The following is a 15,360-nucleotide window of genomic DNA, read 5'->3' as shown; positions in this document are numbered from 1 at the left end:
GTTGATACAGCAGTGATCCGGGTCAGTGGTATCTCGTGCTGTTCCCGCCATGACGTGGTTCAAAACAGTGTTAATATGCGGCATAGTCGGGGCATTGTTTGTGCAGGTGTATTTCGATGCCAAGGTACCCGAAGCAATCAGCGAGAGATGGACTGTTAAAATAATAGATGCATATTTAAAGACTTTTGGACACATGGTGAGTATGCGAATGCACGTTTGTTTTCTGATAAGGAGGACGAGGATACAACGCTGCGATTGTCTAGCCTAGCGTCTCACATGGGGGACTTCGGACCTAGACTGAAGCAGTCTCCTGCAGTTAAATACAATGTCATGTGAATAATGTGTCAAATAATATCAAACAAACAAACAAAATGCAAAAACAAGAATGAAAACAAAACAATCTCATTAAAATCACTGCTAGCGACATTAGCGGTAGTCATAACTAAGATCTGATTTTAAAGTGTTTGAAAAACAAAATGAAACATTATTCCAAAAGGTTATAAAAGAATGTCTGCTGAGGTTTTCATGCATTCGGACCACAACATGGAGAGGAAAGTAGTATATCTCGGTTATTTAAAAAATAATCACATAGTGACAGAGACTCTTCCAGTATGTTTCGAACGCATATAAACCGTTAAATGCTGTATTCATGTGTTTTCTTGTGATAATCTGGTTGTTGTAAACAACTGTTTCCAAACAGATACGAGATTGGTCTGCACGAGCTTCGAAATGTCGACGATTTGTTTTTCTATTTAGTATAAGAGTTTATAAACGATTATGCAATCGGGATTGTGTTGTTTGCAGGTGATTAAATGTTTCTACCGTCATAAAAAAATATATTACAAATATATAGATAGATTGTCACCGCTGGCACTCTTCCCCTAAAGTGTCATCATCTATCGTAGGACACTTTGCACATATATACGTTACTGTCATTACGAAACAGTTTATTCTTTAGTACCTGAACAGATACTTCGAAGCGAGCTAAGGTAGGTTGGTCTATGTCGTCGTCACATTTGGTTTGCCCCCAAGAAACAACATTAGACGTGAAGGGAATTGGCCATATTTCCGCGAATGGGCTATCGCTGAGACTGCCAACCCCCATTGGGTACGCGGGATTCGAGGTCTATTTAGAGGGTATTCGGGACTCAGCAATATATTGTGGTACACGGGACACAAATAAAATCGTATTTAAAAAAGTAATGGTGGGTAATAAAAATCCTTTATTTGTTGTATTTTTAAAATATTGTTTTCAGTAACTTTAACTTCAAATCGTACCCTTTTATAGCTAGGAATGCGTTCTAACAGCATTCGTCTGTGATCGACATTCTGCCTTTGTAGAGTGGATTCTGACATGTGCTGTTGAGATTTGTGTTAATTAGTATTCGGTATACAGGGGCGACAAATTAGATGGTATTCAGTGGAGTGGGGTTTGACACCTTATATCTATCTCTGTCGCTGTAAGGTGACTTGGCATCAACACGGCGTCAAATCAGTGTTGTATGTTGATGAGAGAATCTCTGTGTCCTAAATACCGGAACAGTGTTTGAAAAAACGCCGAGCTGTCGCCTGTTACAACAAAGTGGACCAATGTGCGATAGCTGAACATTTTATGTGCGATTCAAACAGTATTACGACGTTGTGTTGGTTTATATTAATTATTGGTCGTTTTGTACACTACACATTACGTTCAATATGTTTAAATATAACAGGATTAATTGACGTAAATTTTCTATTTGTATTTGATGAAGCAATATGTATATAACAGGCTACAAGTAAAGAAACAAACATGTCAGTTCCCAACTTATTATTGTCTTGATAAGAGATTTCAAACTGACAAGTTTCTTACACGGTAGATCTATGAAGAATTTAGGAAATGAAATGTGCTGTTTTAATAGGATTGCACGCAAACATACCAGTCTACAACTTCAATGATTAAAGGGAAATCACTCCAATAGGTTTGATTAACTGCCCTTGCCAAAATGTAATTTTAAGGTCACGGCCATCGCGATTGAATGTACACATTGCTGTTCGCTTATTCTTCTTCGATAGATCTACATGCAAAAAAGAGCACGTTAAGTTGGATGTACATGCATGTAGATGGATATGAGATGATTTCGACAGTTTAGTAAGTCAAATTGCTAAATGGAACGCGCCTGGCGTTCATCCGCTTATTATTACCCCATATTACCACTATAATATCAGGAATGTTTGTATGGCAGATTAACAGTGCCATCAAGCCTCCATGGGTAATGTCCCGCTAATGTAAGCACGATGTCGTCAAAACTTTTGTACATCACTAATTTGACACAACCGGTCCTTGATGTTGTTTTTGAGTTTGGAGATATTCTTCTGAAACATTTGACATTTTAAAATTGACCAGGTTTCGCCAAATAGATTCTCAAGAACGTTCCTATTTGTATGGCAAGAGATTCGTGATTTTTCTTGAACGTTTTGGTCAGATTATTATTATCTAAAGTATATAGGCATTATTTTAATAACAGCTTTCAAAGTAAATGAAATCAGATATATATAATATACGTTGTCGAAGACTTGACAGAAGGAACAATCAGAGTTCACACTTTGACCCTCACATTCCAAACAGGCCTAGCAACGGACAATGTTGTCAATCGTCTTCTCTAACGTCCGCGCTTCATCTATAAATGCAGCAGCAGCAGCTTGGCGTCATGTCACTGTTCAACAGCATCACCTGGAACACACAACTACGTCACAACTATTGTTACGTCACGTCATTGTCCCTGAAAATCGCCGGCCATGTTTGACAACAGTACTAAAGACGGTATGTTGACTTCTCCTTATAAGTTAAAGGTTTCAATTTTAACACAGTAAACGTGAATTTCAAATTGTTATGCACTAGTGTTTCTTTATTTTTCAATGCCATGTTTTATGTTTTCTTCAGATTGGCAGGAATTAATAGACCTATGGGACTATCTCCTCCAAAGTGATGTCGACCCCGAACTTGCCATCCAAGCAGTTAAGGTAAATATAATGTTTGCTAATTAAAAATTATTAAACGTTTCTCTTAAATCAATCTAGACTAGATCACTTTGTTTCCAACATAGTTTTGTCTCTATTTGATATATGTTTTGAACAGTTCACACATTTTCGATATTTCGTTTTTTAAAGGGGTCGATGTCCAGCTCTGTCAACGTTGCAGAGGATCACGTGCATGTCGCTGATGTCGAGGACGTATACCCGACTGAGGACACCCCGTCTCCACTAGTATGGCCGAAATCCTTCACACAGAACCTGACTGGAAGTGGAGACGTTCTTCGTCCCCCTACACCAATCTGGATCGAGGGCAGATACACTCCCGTCTTCAACACGGCATCCAAAGTAATCTCCTGCGAGACTCCCGTCTTCAACACGGCACCCGCTGTAATCTCCAGCGAGACTTCTCTTGAATCTTACGAAATAGTCTCCAAGACAAAGAAAGCATCAAGACTCGTCAGGTTCTTTCGCGGGGTTTGCCGGCTGTTCAGCCGCACCAGCAACCACAAGCGGTGTGGCTGGAACAGGCTCTAGACTTTCCTATGGACCTTCCCCTTGTTGGAGAAAAACCTGAAAAAAAATTAATCATTGACTTTTTACACCCATTGTTGAATTTTTGTTTATTTGAAATACAAATTTTCATTTGTTATTAAATAGTTAAATTGATTTGTTACTTTGTTGTCATTTAAAATAATTAATGCTAACTCATGATTTTTTTTGAGGTCACACACTAGACTATTTTCAAAGGTACTTGTTACCCACGCTGGCGCTTGGCATTAAAGCGGATAAAACAAACGACTGTGGACTAGTACATGCAGACACGCACATACACACACACACACACACACATACGCATTCACGCGCGCACAAGCACGTCAGTATGAACGTGCTGTAATCTTGACGCGTCTCCCCCCTAAATTAACAAGCGTATAGTCGACGAAGTCATCTATATCCCCCGCCATTTTAACACGTTATGGTCCCAAAACAGGTAACTGACCCAACATTTCTCTTAGGCCATGTCAAAATAGCTGCAATGGAAATTCTAAAAAAAACATTTATAAAACTCCTTAATATCAAATGGCACCAGTTCGGTATGTGTCTGGTAAACATGCAAAGTTTTGAAAGAAATTATTTAACCGTTTCTGAGTTACGCCCCGGAAACGAACAGCACCCTTATAGAACCTAAGTCCAACTTGTTGCCATGGAAACGTAAAACATAATTTTTTTTTATAAAACTCCTAAATAGCAAAAGGCACCAGTTCAGTATGTGTCTGGTAAACATGCAAAGTTTTGTAAGAAATTATTTAACGGTTTTTGAGTTACGCTCCGGAAACGAACAGCACCCTTATAGAACCTAAGTCCAACTTGTTGCCATGGAAACGTAATAAATAAAAATTTATAAAATTCCTAAATAGCAAAAGGCACCAGTTCAGCATGAGTCTGATAGACATGCAAAGTTTCGTAGAGAAATATTTAACGGTTTCAGAGTTATGCTCCGGAAACGATTTCGGGACGCACACACGCACACACGCACGCACACACGCACGCACACACGGACGGAACCCATTTCTATATCCCCCGCCAACTTCGTTGGGGCGGGGGATAATAAATAAATAAGTTTAAGAAGTAGTATAGAGGTTCTGCTCTTTTTGGTTTGGCCTGAAAGTTACTTCTTTTATTTTAGACAAGCTCATTTACATGACATTAACATCGTACTCTGAAGGAAAGTACAGTTGTCTTCGGTATTAGTATGGGTTTTTCTCGCTTAGATTCTCAAAAAACAACAACACTGGAGCAATGTCCAAACTCTGACCTACACTCAAGCCCCAAATGCCTTATAATGTTCCCCATACACACAACCTAAACACAGTTTGTACGTTCGGATTTGGGAGAGCAGGTTAGAGTTATGGTGGCGAGAAACATAATTCTTTCTTTGGTCCAAACACAAACATGCATGACAAATAAACAATCTGTGAATTAGATAATAAGATATTAAAATAGACAAAAATATGCTGAAATTACATATCATCACTGTTTCTGTGTTAGTTATAACAGTAATGTATCGTTTGATATATCATCACTTGTTTGTTTATAAGAGTTGTATATCATCACTTGTTCACTTCCCATTTATATCAACACTTGTTTGCATGAGTGGTATATCATCACTTGTTTATTTCATTGATATATCATCACTTCTTTGTTTATGTGAGTAACATATCATCACTTGTTTATAAATTCTATGAAGATCCGGGGTGGATTAGTTCTTCAGGAACCGATGCTTTCCGTAAAAGGCGACTATACTTGCCGTAAAAGGCGACTATACTTGCTGTAAGAGGCGACTATACTTGCTGTAAGAGGCGACTAACGGGATCGCGTGGTCAGGCTCACTGACTTGGTTGATGCATGTAATCCCAATTGCGTGGATCGATGCTCATGATGTCAATCACTTGATTGTCTGGTCCAGACTCGATTATTTACAGTCCGCTGTCCTATAGCTGGAACATTGCGGCGTTAAACAACAAACAAACAAACTAATATATCATCACTTATTTATTTCAGTATATATCATCACTTGTTTATGTGAGTAATATATCTTCTCTTTCACAAGGAATATAACAATGTAACTCCCTTCCCTTCAGGTTTCGTTGATGTCCTTATTTGGGTATGGGGATCTATTTTCTGAGAGCGCCCGGAAACTTGGAGACCAGTTTGCCTTGACCCAGATGACAGGGTCGCCATGGGGACTTGGGGAGGACCCAGAACTGAAGGTGAGCGTTACACAGACTGTGGGGTACTCGAGGGAGATGACATGGTTCCAAGTTGATGGATTAGCTGTGTGCAGACCTCGACAATTGACCTCGACAATTCAGTGAGGGCCTACATGAAACGCGGTGGTTGAGCAGACGACATGGTCTCATGTGGGAGTCCAGAGATCGATGTGAACGACCCCGAGTTACCGTAAAGTGTTGAAAGAACACCAAGATATATTTATGGTCGTCTACATCAATACAAAGGGATATTAACCTAAACCCATGCCTAGTTCATCCAGACATTTGTTAAACCGGACGATTGTACTGTAAACTGTAGTGTCCGCTCTAGCAGGGCTTCACTGTATGGCGAAGTGACCCACGTATTTGACGATAACTGGTGATGACATTAGTTCCAACTTTTGTATTATATCCAGGTGGGAAGTTGTTAATGTAATTGAAACCACATCGATGTACGTCGTGTATTCACGACCAACATTGATTGTGACGTCACATTTTTGTGTTTATTCGGAATATTCCGTACATCGCCAACTCGTGTGATTTGTTCCAAATTTAAATGAGAAAAGAAAGTTATCTGGACGTGGGTGTGTGAGTTAGACGTTGGACCATGTAGTGGCGAGTCAGGCAAGGGTTACGCTGAATAACTGTGTAGATGCAGCCTTTCGTGGGTAAACTGAAATATTACATGACTGAACAACGTAGGGCGTTGTGGAAAGTAAAAGGGAAGTAACTCTTCTTGTCTTATTTCACACACAATCAACATTTCAGATAAACAATATCCTTGTATGTATGATGAAAGGGGCACGTCTGTCATCTTTGCATATGCTAGATATAGTTTATAGCCAACATGGATCATCCTTCTAGCCGTCCTGTTTTAAAGCCAAATAAAAAACAAGCCATGCCATTGACCACTATCAAACACTGGTATTTACAAGTAATCTTGGAGAATGTTTTCCAGATACACGACTCCCTGTATGATGGCGTCCCGGTGCGGGTGTACGAGCCCGTGGCGGATCAAGCCGCCACCAGCAGGCCAGTGGTTGTCTACTTCCATGGCGGCGGCTGGAGTCTCCTTTCTGTTGGTAGGTTCATGCCGAGGTTAGGTATATATAGAGCGTATTTATATAAGTGTAGATGTAGGTGAGGTACAATGGGGTTTAACGTCACGTCCAAGATTATTGCACTTATGTACTTCCATATCAATATCGACGTCCATGCATGCGTGCGTGCGTGCGTGCGTGCGTGCGTGCGTGCGTGCGTGCGTGGCTGATTCTAATTCCGATTTTATATTGCTGGCGCTGAGATGCCATGCCGCAGTTTAACATGATTAACCATCTCAGACACAGTATACTGACTCCAAGCCGTCAAGATCTTGTTTTAACCCCTTAATGACGAGCTCCAGGCAGGGTAACAACAAATTCCATCTTTTAACGTCTTTTGGTATGACATCGAACCCCGGGCGGACGCTCTAGCACTAGACCACGGAGGCATTCGTGTAGATATAGATATACAGGGTAGCTGTATGTGGAGAATGGAGAGGGTCATAATTTATATTGAGGGGGTATATGTATTGAGGGTGTTTGTCTTTTCCAGTTAGAAAACTTGTGGAGGGCCTCGACTAAATTGACATTTCAGACAAGACAGATTCATGTTCTGTTCACTATGTATTGTCTGATGTTCATGGGGGGCACGGGTGGCCCAGTCGCCCATCGTTACTTAGAGGCTCGTAAACTCAGTGAAGGTACTAACACGCCTCCCATCAGTCGTACATTAGCGCCCCCTGGACGTACTACCACCGTAATGGACGTCTTGGTGAAACATGGCCGATATGGACCAAGTTAATCCCGCGATAAACAACGAGATTTACCTTAATCCCAGAAGATGGCTGGATTATCACCCGCGTGAGGTGCTTTCGGGCTTTCCTCCCACATTAAGCTGACACGCCGTGATATAACTGGAATACTGTTAAAAGCGGCGTAAAACCCAACTCACTCACTCACTTACTCTGATGTTCATGAGCGTGTTAAAAAAACCAAAGCGTCATTGAGGCAGACAAAACGTAGTTCCGGCAAAAAGTGTTTATTCTCTTGATATCATATTTTCATATAAATATCACACTTCAGATAAGATATACTTTGGTATAATTTGGCAAATATATGCAGTAATATATATGGTACCTATTCAGCAAGTTAATCAAATCCATAGGAGTGAGCGAGTGAGTGAGTTGGGTTTAACGCCGCTTTTAACAGTATTCCAGTTATATCACGGCGTGTCAGCTTAATTAGGAAGGAAAGCCCCAAGTGATGCAGGTCTCAGACGTTTACCACTTCGGTGAAACCCACGAGCACAGGTCTGGTTCTGACAAACCTAGAAACATAATCGGGGCGAACCAGGATTCGAACCCACAATCATAGGTTTCTGGCATGCCCAAGGGACGCAACTCTGCACAGCGAATCGCGGCGCATTAGACGTGTATATAAGTGTAGATGTAGGTGAGGTACAATGGGGTTTAACGTCACGTCCAAGATTATTGCACTTATGTACTTCCATATCAATATCGACGTCCATGCATGCGTGCGTGCGTGCGTGCGTGCGTGCGTGCGTGCGTGGCTGATTCTAATTCCGATTTTATATTGCTGGCGCTGAGATGCCATGCCGCAGTTTAACATGATTAACCATCTCAGACACAGTATACTGACTCCAAGCCGTCAAGATCTTGTTTTAACCCCTTAATGACGAGCTCCAGGCAGGGTAACAACAAATTCCATCTTTTAACGTCTTTTGGTATGACATCGAACCCCGGGCGGACGCTCTAGCACTAGACCACGGAGGCATTCGTGTAGATATAGATATGCAGGGTAGCTGTATGTGGAGAATGGAGAGGGTCATAATTTATATTGAGGGGGTATATGTATTGAGGGTGTTTGTCTTTTCCAGTTAGAAAACTTGTGGAGGGCCTCGACTAAATTGACATTTCAGAGAAGACAGATTCATGTTCTGTTCACTATGTATTGTCTGATGTTCATGGGGGGCACGGGTGGCCCAGTCGCCCATCGTTACTTAGAGGCTCGTAAACTCAGTGAAGGTACTAACACGCCTCCCATCAGTCGTACATTAGCGCCCCCTGGACGTACTACCACCGTAATGGACGTCTTGGTGAAACATGGCCGATATGGACCAAGTTAATCCCGCGATAAACAACGAGATTTACCTTAATCCCAGAAGATGGCTGGATTATCACCCGCGTGAGGTGCTTTCGGGCTTTCCTCCCACATTAAGCTGACACGCCGTGATATAACTGGAATACTGTTAAAAGCGGCGTAAAACCCAACTCACTCACTCACTTACTCTGATGTTCATGAGCGTGTTAAAAAAACCAAAGCGTCATTGAGGCAGACAAAACGTAGTTCCGGCAAAAAGTGTTTATTCTCTTGATATCATATTTTCATATAAATATCACACTTCAGATAAGATATACTTTGGTATAATTTGGCAAATATATGCAGTAATATATATGGTACCTATTCAGCAAGTTAATCAAATCCATAGGAGTGAGCGAGTGAGTGAGTTGGGTTTAACGCCGCTTTTAACAGTATTCCAGTTATATCACGGCGTGTCAGCTTAATTAGGAAGGAAAGCCCCAAGTGATGCAGGTCTCAGACGTTTACCACTTCGGTGAAACCCACGAGCACAGGTCTGGTTCTGACAAACCTAGAAACATAATCGGGGCGAACCAGGATTCGAACCCACAATCATAGGTTTCTGGCATGCCCAAGGGACGCAACTCTGCACAGCGAATCGCGGCGCATTAGACGTGTATATAAGTGTAGATGTAGGTGAGGTACAATGGGGTTTAACGTCACGTCCAAGATTATTGCACTTATGTACTTCCATATCAATATCGACGTCCATGCATGCGTGCGTGCGTGCGTGCGTGCGTGCGTGCGTGCGTGGCTGATTCTAATTCCGATTTTATATTGCTGGCGCTGAGATGCCATGCCGCAGTTTAACATGATTAACCATCTCAGACACAGTATACTGACTCCAAGCCGTCAAGATCTTGTTTTAACCCCTTAATGACGAGCTCCAGGCAGGGTAACAACAAATTCCATCTTTTAACGTCTTTTGGTATGACATCGAACCCCGGGCGGACGCTCTAGCACTAGACCACGGAGGCATTCGTGTAGATATAGATATGCAGGGTAGCTGTATGTGGAGAATGGAGAGGGTCATAATTTATATTGAGGGGGTATATGTATTGAGGGTGTTTGTCTTTTCCAGTTAGAAAACTTGTGGAGGGCCTCGACTAAATTGACATTTCAGAGAAGACAGATTCATGTTCTGTTCACTATGTATTGTCTGATGTTCATGGGGGGCACGGGTGGCCCAGTCGCCCATCGTTACTTAGAGGCTCGTAAACTCAGTGAAGGTACTAACACGCCTCCCATCAGTCGTACATTAGCGCCCCCTGGACGTACTACCACCGTAATGGACGTCTTGGTGAAACATGGCCGATATGGACCAAGTTAATCCCGCGATAAACAACGAGATTTACCTTAATCCCAGAAGATGGCTGGATTATCACCCGCGTGAGGTGCTTTCGGGCTTTCCTCCCACATTAAGCTGACACGCCGTGATATAACTGGAATACTGTTAAAAGCGGCGTAAAACCCAACTCACTCACTCACTTACTCTGATGTTCATGAGCGTGTTAAAAAAACCAAAGCGTCATTGAGGCAGACAAAACGTAGTTCCGGCAAAAAGTGTTTATTCTCTTGATATCATATTTTCATATAAATATCACACTTCAGATAAGATATACTTTGGTATAATTTGGCAAATATATGCAGTAATATATATGGTACCTATTCAGCAAGTTAATCAAATCCATAGGAGTGAGCGAGTGAGTGAGTTGGGTTTAACGCCGCTTTGTACAGTATTCCAGTTATATCACGGCGTGTCAGCTTAATTAGGAAGGAAAGCCCCAAGTGATGCAGGTCTCAGACGTTTACCACTTCGGTGAAACCCACGAGCACAGGTCTGGTTCTGACAAACCTAGAAACATAATCGGGGCGAACCAGGATTCGAACCCACAATCATAGGTTTCTGGCATGCCCAAGGGACGCAACTCTGCACAGCGAATCGCGGCGCATTAGACGCCGGGGCCACCCGTGCCCCCCCCCCCCCCCCCCCCCCAATCCAAAGGAAGCAGGGCTGTAATAGAGACATAGCACTAGATGGTGTCACGTGAACCTGTTACCAGTGGCGGTCGGGTAGCCGCGTGGTTAAAGCGTTCGCTCGTCACGTGGAAGACCCGGGTTCCATTCCCGACATGGGTACAATGTGTGAAGCCAATTTCTGGTATCCCCCGCCATGATATTGCTGGAATATTGCTAAAAGCGGCGTAAAACCATACTCAATTACTAATAGTAATCACCAGATATGTTTGTAGGACAGATCAACCGTTATTTTTATTATGAGATGTGTTCTATTCGGGGGCGTACGGGGTTTTACGAGCTGCTTGGATACTCTGTGAGTTTAGACTTAGACACCTGTCATGAATTCACTGTTGAGTTTCTCCAATACCAGATGCCTACGACCCTCTCACCCGGAAGTTGGCTAAGGACACTGGGTATGTCGTCATCTCCGTGGAGTAAGTATTGCTCTGTCTCACTCAAGATTGAGTGAGTGCTTAACGTAATAATTGCTCTGTCTGAATCAAGATTGAGTGAGTGCTTAACGTAAGTATTGCTCTGTCACAATCAAGATTGAGTGAGTGCTTAACGTAATAATTGCTCTGTCTCACTCAAGATTGAGTGAGTGCTTAACGTAAGTATTGCTCTGTCTGAATCAAGATTGGGTGAGTGCTTAACGTAAGTATTGCTCTGTCACAATCAAGATTGAGTGAGTGCTTAACGTTAGTATTGCTCTGTCACAATCAAGATTGAGTGAGTGCTTAACGTTAGTATTGCTGTGTCTGAATCAAGATTCAGTGAGTGCTTAACGTAAGTATTGCTCTGTCTGAATCAAGATTCAGTGAGTGCTTAACGTAAGTATTGCTCTGTCACAATCAAGATTGAGTGAGTGCTTAACGTAAGTATTGCTCTGTCACAATCAAGATTGAGTGAGTGCTTAACGTAAGTATTGCTCTGTCACAATCAAGATTGAGTGAGTGCTTAACGTAAGTATTGCTGTGTCTGAATCAAGATTGAGTGAGTGCTTAACGTAAGTATTGCTGTGTCTGAATCAAGATTGAGTGAGTGCTTAACGTAAGTATTGCTCTGTCTGAATCAAGATTGAGTGAGTGCTTAACGTAAGTATTGCTGTGTCTGAATCAAGATTGAGTGAGTGCTTAACGTAAGTATTGCTCTGTCACAATCAAGATTGAGTGAGTGCTTAACGTTAGTATTGCTCTGTCACAATCAAGATTGAGTGAGTGCTTAACGTAAGTATTGCTGTGTCTGAATCAAGATTGAGTGAGTGCTTAACGTAAGTATTGCTCTGTCTGAATCAAGATTGAGTGAGTGCTTAACGTAAGTATTGCTCTGTCACAATAAAGATTCAGTGAGTGCTTAACGTAAGTATTTCTCTGTCACAATAAAGATTCAGTGAGTGCTTAACGTAAGTATTGCTCTGTCTGAATCAAGATTGAGTGACTGAGCGGGTGAGACAGTGACTAGGTGAGTGAGTGTTAAACGTAAGTGTTGCTCTGGCTGGATGAGTGAGTGAGTTTTAAGCGCCAATCGAATCTGACAGACCAGTAATTGATATAATGAGCAGTGTCCGACGCCATCGACGACAGTCTGATCTACTGATAAATTTAGTTGCCTCGTAGACAAGCACAGGTCACTGACATGTGTAACACTGTGTGTACGTCATGTGGTGAGCGCGGCGTATGTCATGCATTAAGCCTTGTGTACGTCATGCAGTAAATTGTGTGCAGGCCATGTGTTAAACTTTGTGTACGTCATGTGTTAAAAAGGTCGGAGTGCAAACTGAAAAAAACCCATGGGTTTCAAATTAGTCTCCCATTGGCTACCACCAGCAGTGAAGATTTTATCTGCCCATGAGTGACTGAACTCTAACGGTTTGGGTGCTTGGTGAGAACCTGGCGAGGTCAAAGGTTAAGCATGGAATTTACCACAAGAATAAACATGTGCCTTGTAGTAAATCCTGTATTCAACTACACTTTCTCGACAAATTCAGAAGAAAGAAGACAGAATCATTTGATAACGATATACGGAAGTTAAGTTATACACGAATGTACATATTTTCCAAAAGTGTGTTCTGAGACAAAAGTAATATTCACCAAAGATGTCAGTCATATAGAACTTCATTTATACTCTATTTACACAATTTTGGTTCTTGTCATATCGGTAAACTTTTTACAATTCTTTTGCAATAAGGTCGAATGTGTTTAAAGCATGTGTTAAACTCGGTGAACGTTACCTGGTAAACCGTGTCCCTCTTTACACCCTATGTACGTCACGTTTTAAACTCGGTGTACGTTACCTGGTAAACTGTGTCCCTCTTTAAACCCTATGTACGTCACGTGTTAAACTCGGTGTACGTTACCTGGTAAACTGTGTCCCTCTTTAAACCCTATGTACGTCACGTGTTAAACTCGGTGTACGTTACCTGGTAAACTGTGTCCCTCTTTAAACCCTATGTACGTCACATGTTAAACTCGGTGTACGTTACCTGGTAAACTGTGTCCCTCTTTAAACTCTATGTACGTCACGTTTTAAACTCGGTGTTTAATCAGGTGCACGCCATGAGAGAAACACGTTGTAGGTTATGGATTTAAATCGGTATATATACCATTTGTTACACTCCGTGAACGGCATGTGCTAAACTCGGTGTGCGTCATGTGTAAATTTTGGACTAACCCAAACCCAATTCTGATCCTTAAGTTGTATCATTGTTCATATGACATCAACCTAGGACATGCTGCTCCCTTGATCTTGGTCTAGACGTAATATAGGTTTCGCTGTTTGTTGGTTAACGCCGCAATCCAGTGAGTGATATCATGAGCATCGAATTACGAAACTGGGATACTGTGATATGCACCAAACAAGACGCGGAGCGTGACTACCCGATCCCTTTAGTCGCCTGTATCGACAAGCATGAGTAAAGTTATACTAAACATGCTAATATTTGACTTAGTAGACAAACAAAGTTTGACCCCACACACTTGAATTCAGCCAATTTAGTTTCGATGTCCGTGTACCCAGAGCCTCCCTCGATTATCCAGTTTAAATAACTCCATGTCTAAGGTGGCGAATGGGCCCAGGGTAGTTAAAACAGAATGATGATAAAATACACTGGATAATCGAGGATGGCCTAGAGTTTACTGTCGTTTCATGTCATGATTCTGTTGACAGCTACCGCCTGGCTCCGCAACACCCGTACCCCGCCGCCTTTGACGACTGTGTGAAGGTGGTGGAATATATCCTGAAGAACAGCCACGACCTTGGACTAAATCCTGCACGTATAGCCGTGGCAGGAGACAGCGCAGGTGGTAATTTGGCTGCTGCAGTATCCCTCCGCCTCAAAGAAAAGATTCGTGTGCAGATTCTACTTGTTCCTGCGCTTCAAGTCCTGAATTTCAACACGACCGGCTTCATTGAAAATGCTCCGTATATGAGTAAGTCTATTAACAGCCCAGAGAATGTTGTATTCTGGCTGAATTATGCCGGAATTGATTTGAAATATCTCCCTGAGTTTTTTTCCAATAACCACACTTCTGTGGAACTGAAAAACTCAAAATATGCCGAGTACGCCAATCCGGACAAACTAGTACCTAAATATTATATACGTACTCTAGCCTTGAGAGATACAGAACTGAGGAAAGATTTCGGTAACAGAGAATTATGGGAGAAAATCAAACACCGTCTCCTTGATCCATACCTGGCGCCGTTGATGGCAGGCGACGACATGTTGAGACGAACTGCACATGCGTACGTGATGACAGCCGGATATGACATCATTAGGGACGACGGTATTATGTACGTTTCGCGACTGAAAGCCGTTGGTTCAAAAGCAATGATCAGGAACTTTCCGGAGGCTTTCCATCACTGCATGTGGTTCCATAGTGGTCCGCTCCGGGTTAACGTGGGTACCAGGGTCGTGAGAGATGTCACTAACTTCCTCAAGAACCATTTGTAGCACCTCCCCAACTTGTTTAAATAAATGGCTTGACCGGATCCCGTTCCTGTATTTTTTCATCATTATGCACTGAGGACAGCGTTGACATTGATTTCAACGTCGTTTTTCTTTCAATGAAACGTTTCGGTCCAGATGATTGTACCTTTATCAGACCCATGAAGATCCGGGGTAGAACAGGTCTTCAGAAACTTATGCTTGCCGTTAAAAGCGACTTTGCTTGTCGTAAGAGGCGACTAACGGGATCGGGTGGTCAGACTCGCTGATTTGGTTAATGCATGTCATCGTATCCCCATTGCGTGGATCGATGTTTATGATGTCAAACACAAGAATGTCTGGTTCAGACTCGGTTATTTACAGACCCACAATCGATCCCACAATCATAGGTTTCTGGCGTGCCCAAGGGACGCAACTC

At 42.2% G+C, this 15,360-nt stretch overlaps 2 protein-coding genes across 3 annotated transcripts; both read left to right on the top strand.

Annotated features, from left to right (window-relative positions):
* On the top strand, positions 1–14,986 carry LOC124141716 (neutral cholesterol ester hydrolase 1-like). The gene is made up of 5 exons (XM_046509785.2): positions 1–196; positions 5,652–5,780; positions 6,739–6,862; positions 11,370–11,433; positions 14,165–14,986. The coding sequence occupies exons 1-5, from the start codon at positions 50–52 to the stop codon at positions 14,946–14,948; spliced, it is 1,248 nt and encodes a 415-aa protein (XP_046365741.1). The 5' UTR covers positions 1–49; the 3' UTR covers positions 14,949–14,986.
* LOC124141717 lies at positions 2,558–3,678 on the top strand. Of its 2 annotated transcripts, XM_046509787.2 has the most exons (4): positions 2,558–2,800; positions 2,921–3,000; positions 3,148–3,330; positions 3,373–3,678. In XM_046509787.2, exons 1-4 carry the CDS (start codon positions 2,776–2,778, stop codon positions 3,544–3,546), a joined length of 462 nt encoding a protein of 153 aa, XP_046365743.1. In that variant the 5' UTR covers positions 2,558–2,775; the 3' UTR covers positions 3,547–3,678. The 2 variants fall into 2 exon arrangements, with proteins under 2 accessions (XP_046365743.1, XP_046365742.1); XM_046509786.2 differs by having other exon boundaries at positions 2,571–2,800; positions 3,148–3,678.
* Positions 14,987–15,360: the final 374 nt, after the last annotated feature.

Source organism: Haliotis rufescens, unplaced genomic scaffold (genome assembly GCF_023055435.1).
Source record: "Haliotis rufescens isolate VD_foot unplaced genomic scaffold, xgHalRufe1.0.p SCAF_56, whole genome shotgun sequence".
Classification (NCBI taxonomy): Eukaryota; Metazoa; Mollusca; class Gastropoda; order Lepetellida; family Haliotidae; genus Haliotis; species Haliotis rufescens.
The sequence above is the reverse complement of the archived record's forward strand: the minus strand, read 5'-3'. Positions and strand labels throughout refer to the sequence as shown.

Bases quoted from the DNA above. Each gene is read 5' to 3' on its own strand.
- LOC124141716 (XM_046509785.2), top strand. From the start codon at position 50: ATGACGTGGTTCAAAACAGTGTTAATATGCGGCATAGTCGGGGCATTG. The intron at 197-5,651 runs GTGAGTATGCGA...CCTTCCCTTCAG, and splicing joins TAAAGACTTTTGGACACATG to GTTTCGTTGATGTCCTTATT. The intron at 11,434-14,164 runs GTAAGTATTGCT...TTCTGTTGACAG, and splicing joins TATGTCGTCATCTCCGTGGA to CTACCGCCTGGCTCCGCAAC.
- LOC124141717 (XM_046509786.2), top strand. From the start codon at position 2,776: ATGTTTGACAACAGTACTAAAGACG. The intron at 2,801-2,920 runs GTATGTTGACTT...TGTTTTCTTCAG, and splicing joins TGACAACAGTACTAAAGACG to ATTGGCAGGAATTAATAGAC. The intron at 3,001-3,147 runs GTAAATATAATG...CGTTTTTTAAAG, and splicing joins TTGCCATCCAAGCAGTTAAG to GGGTCGATGTCCAGCTCTGT.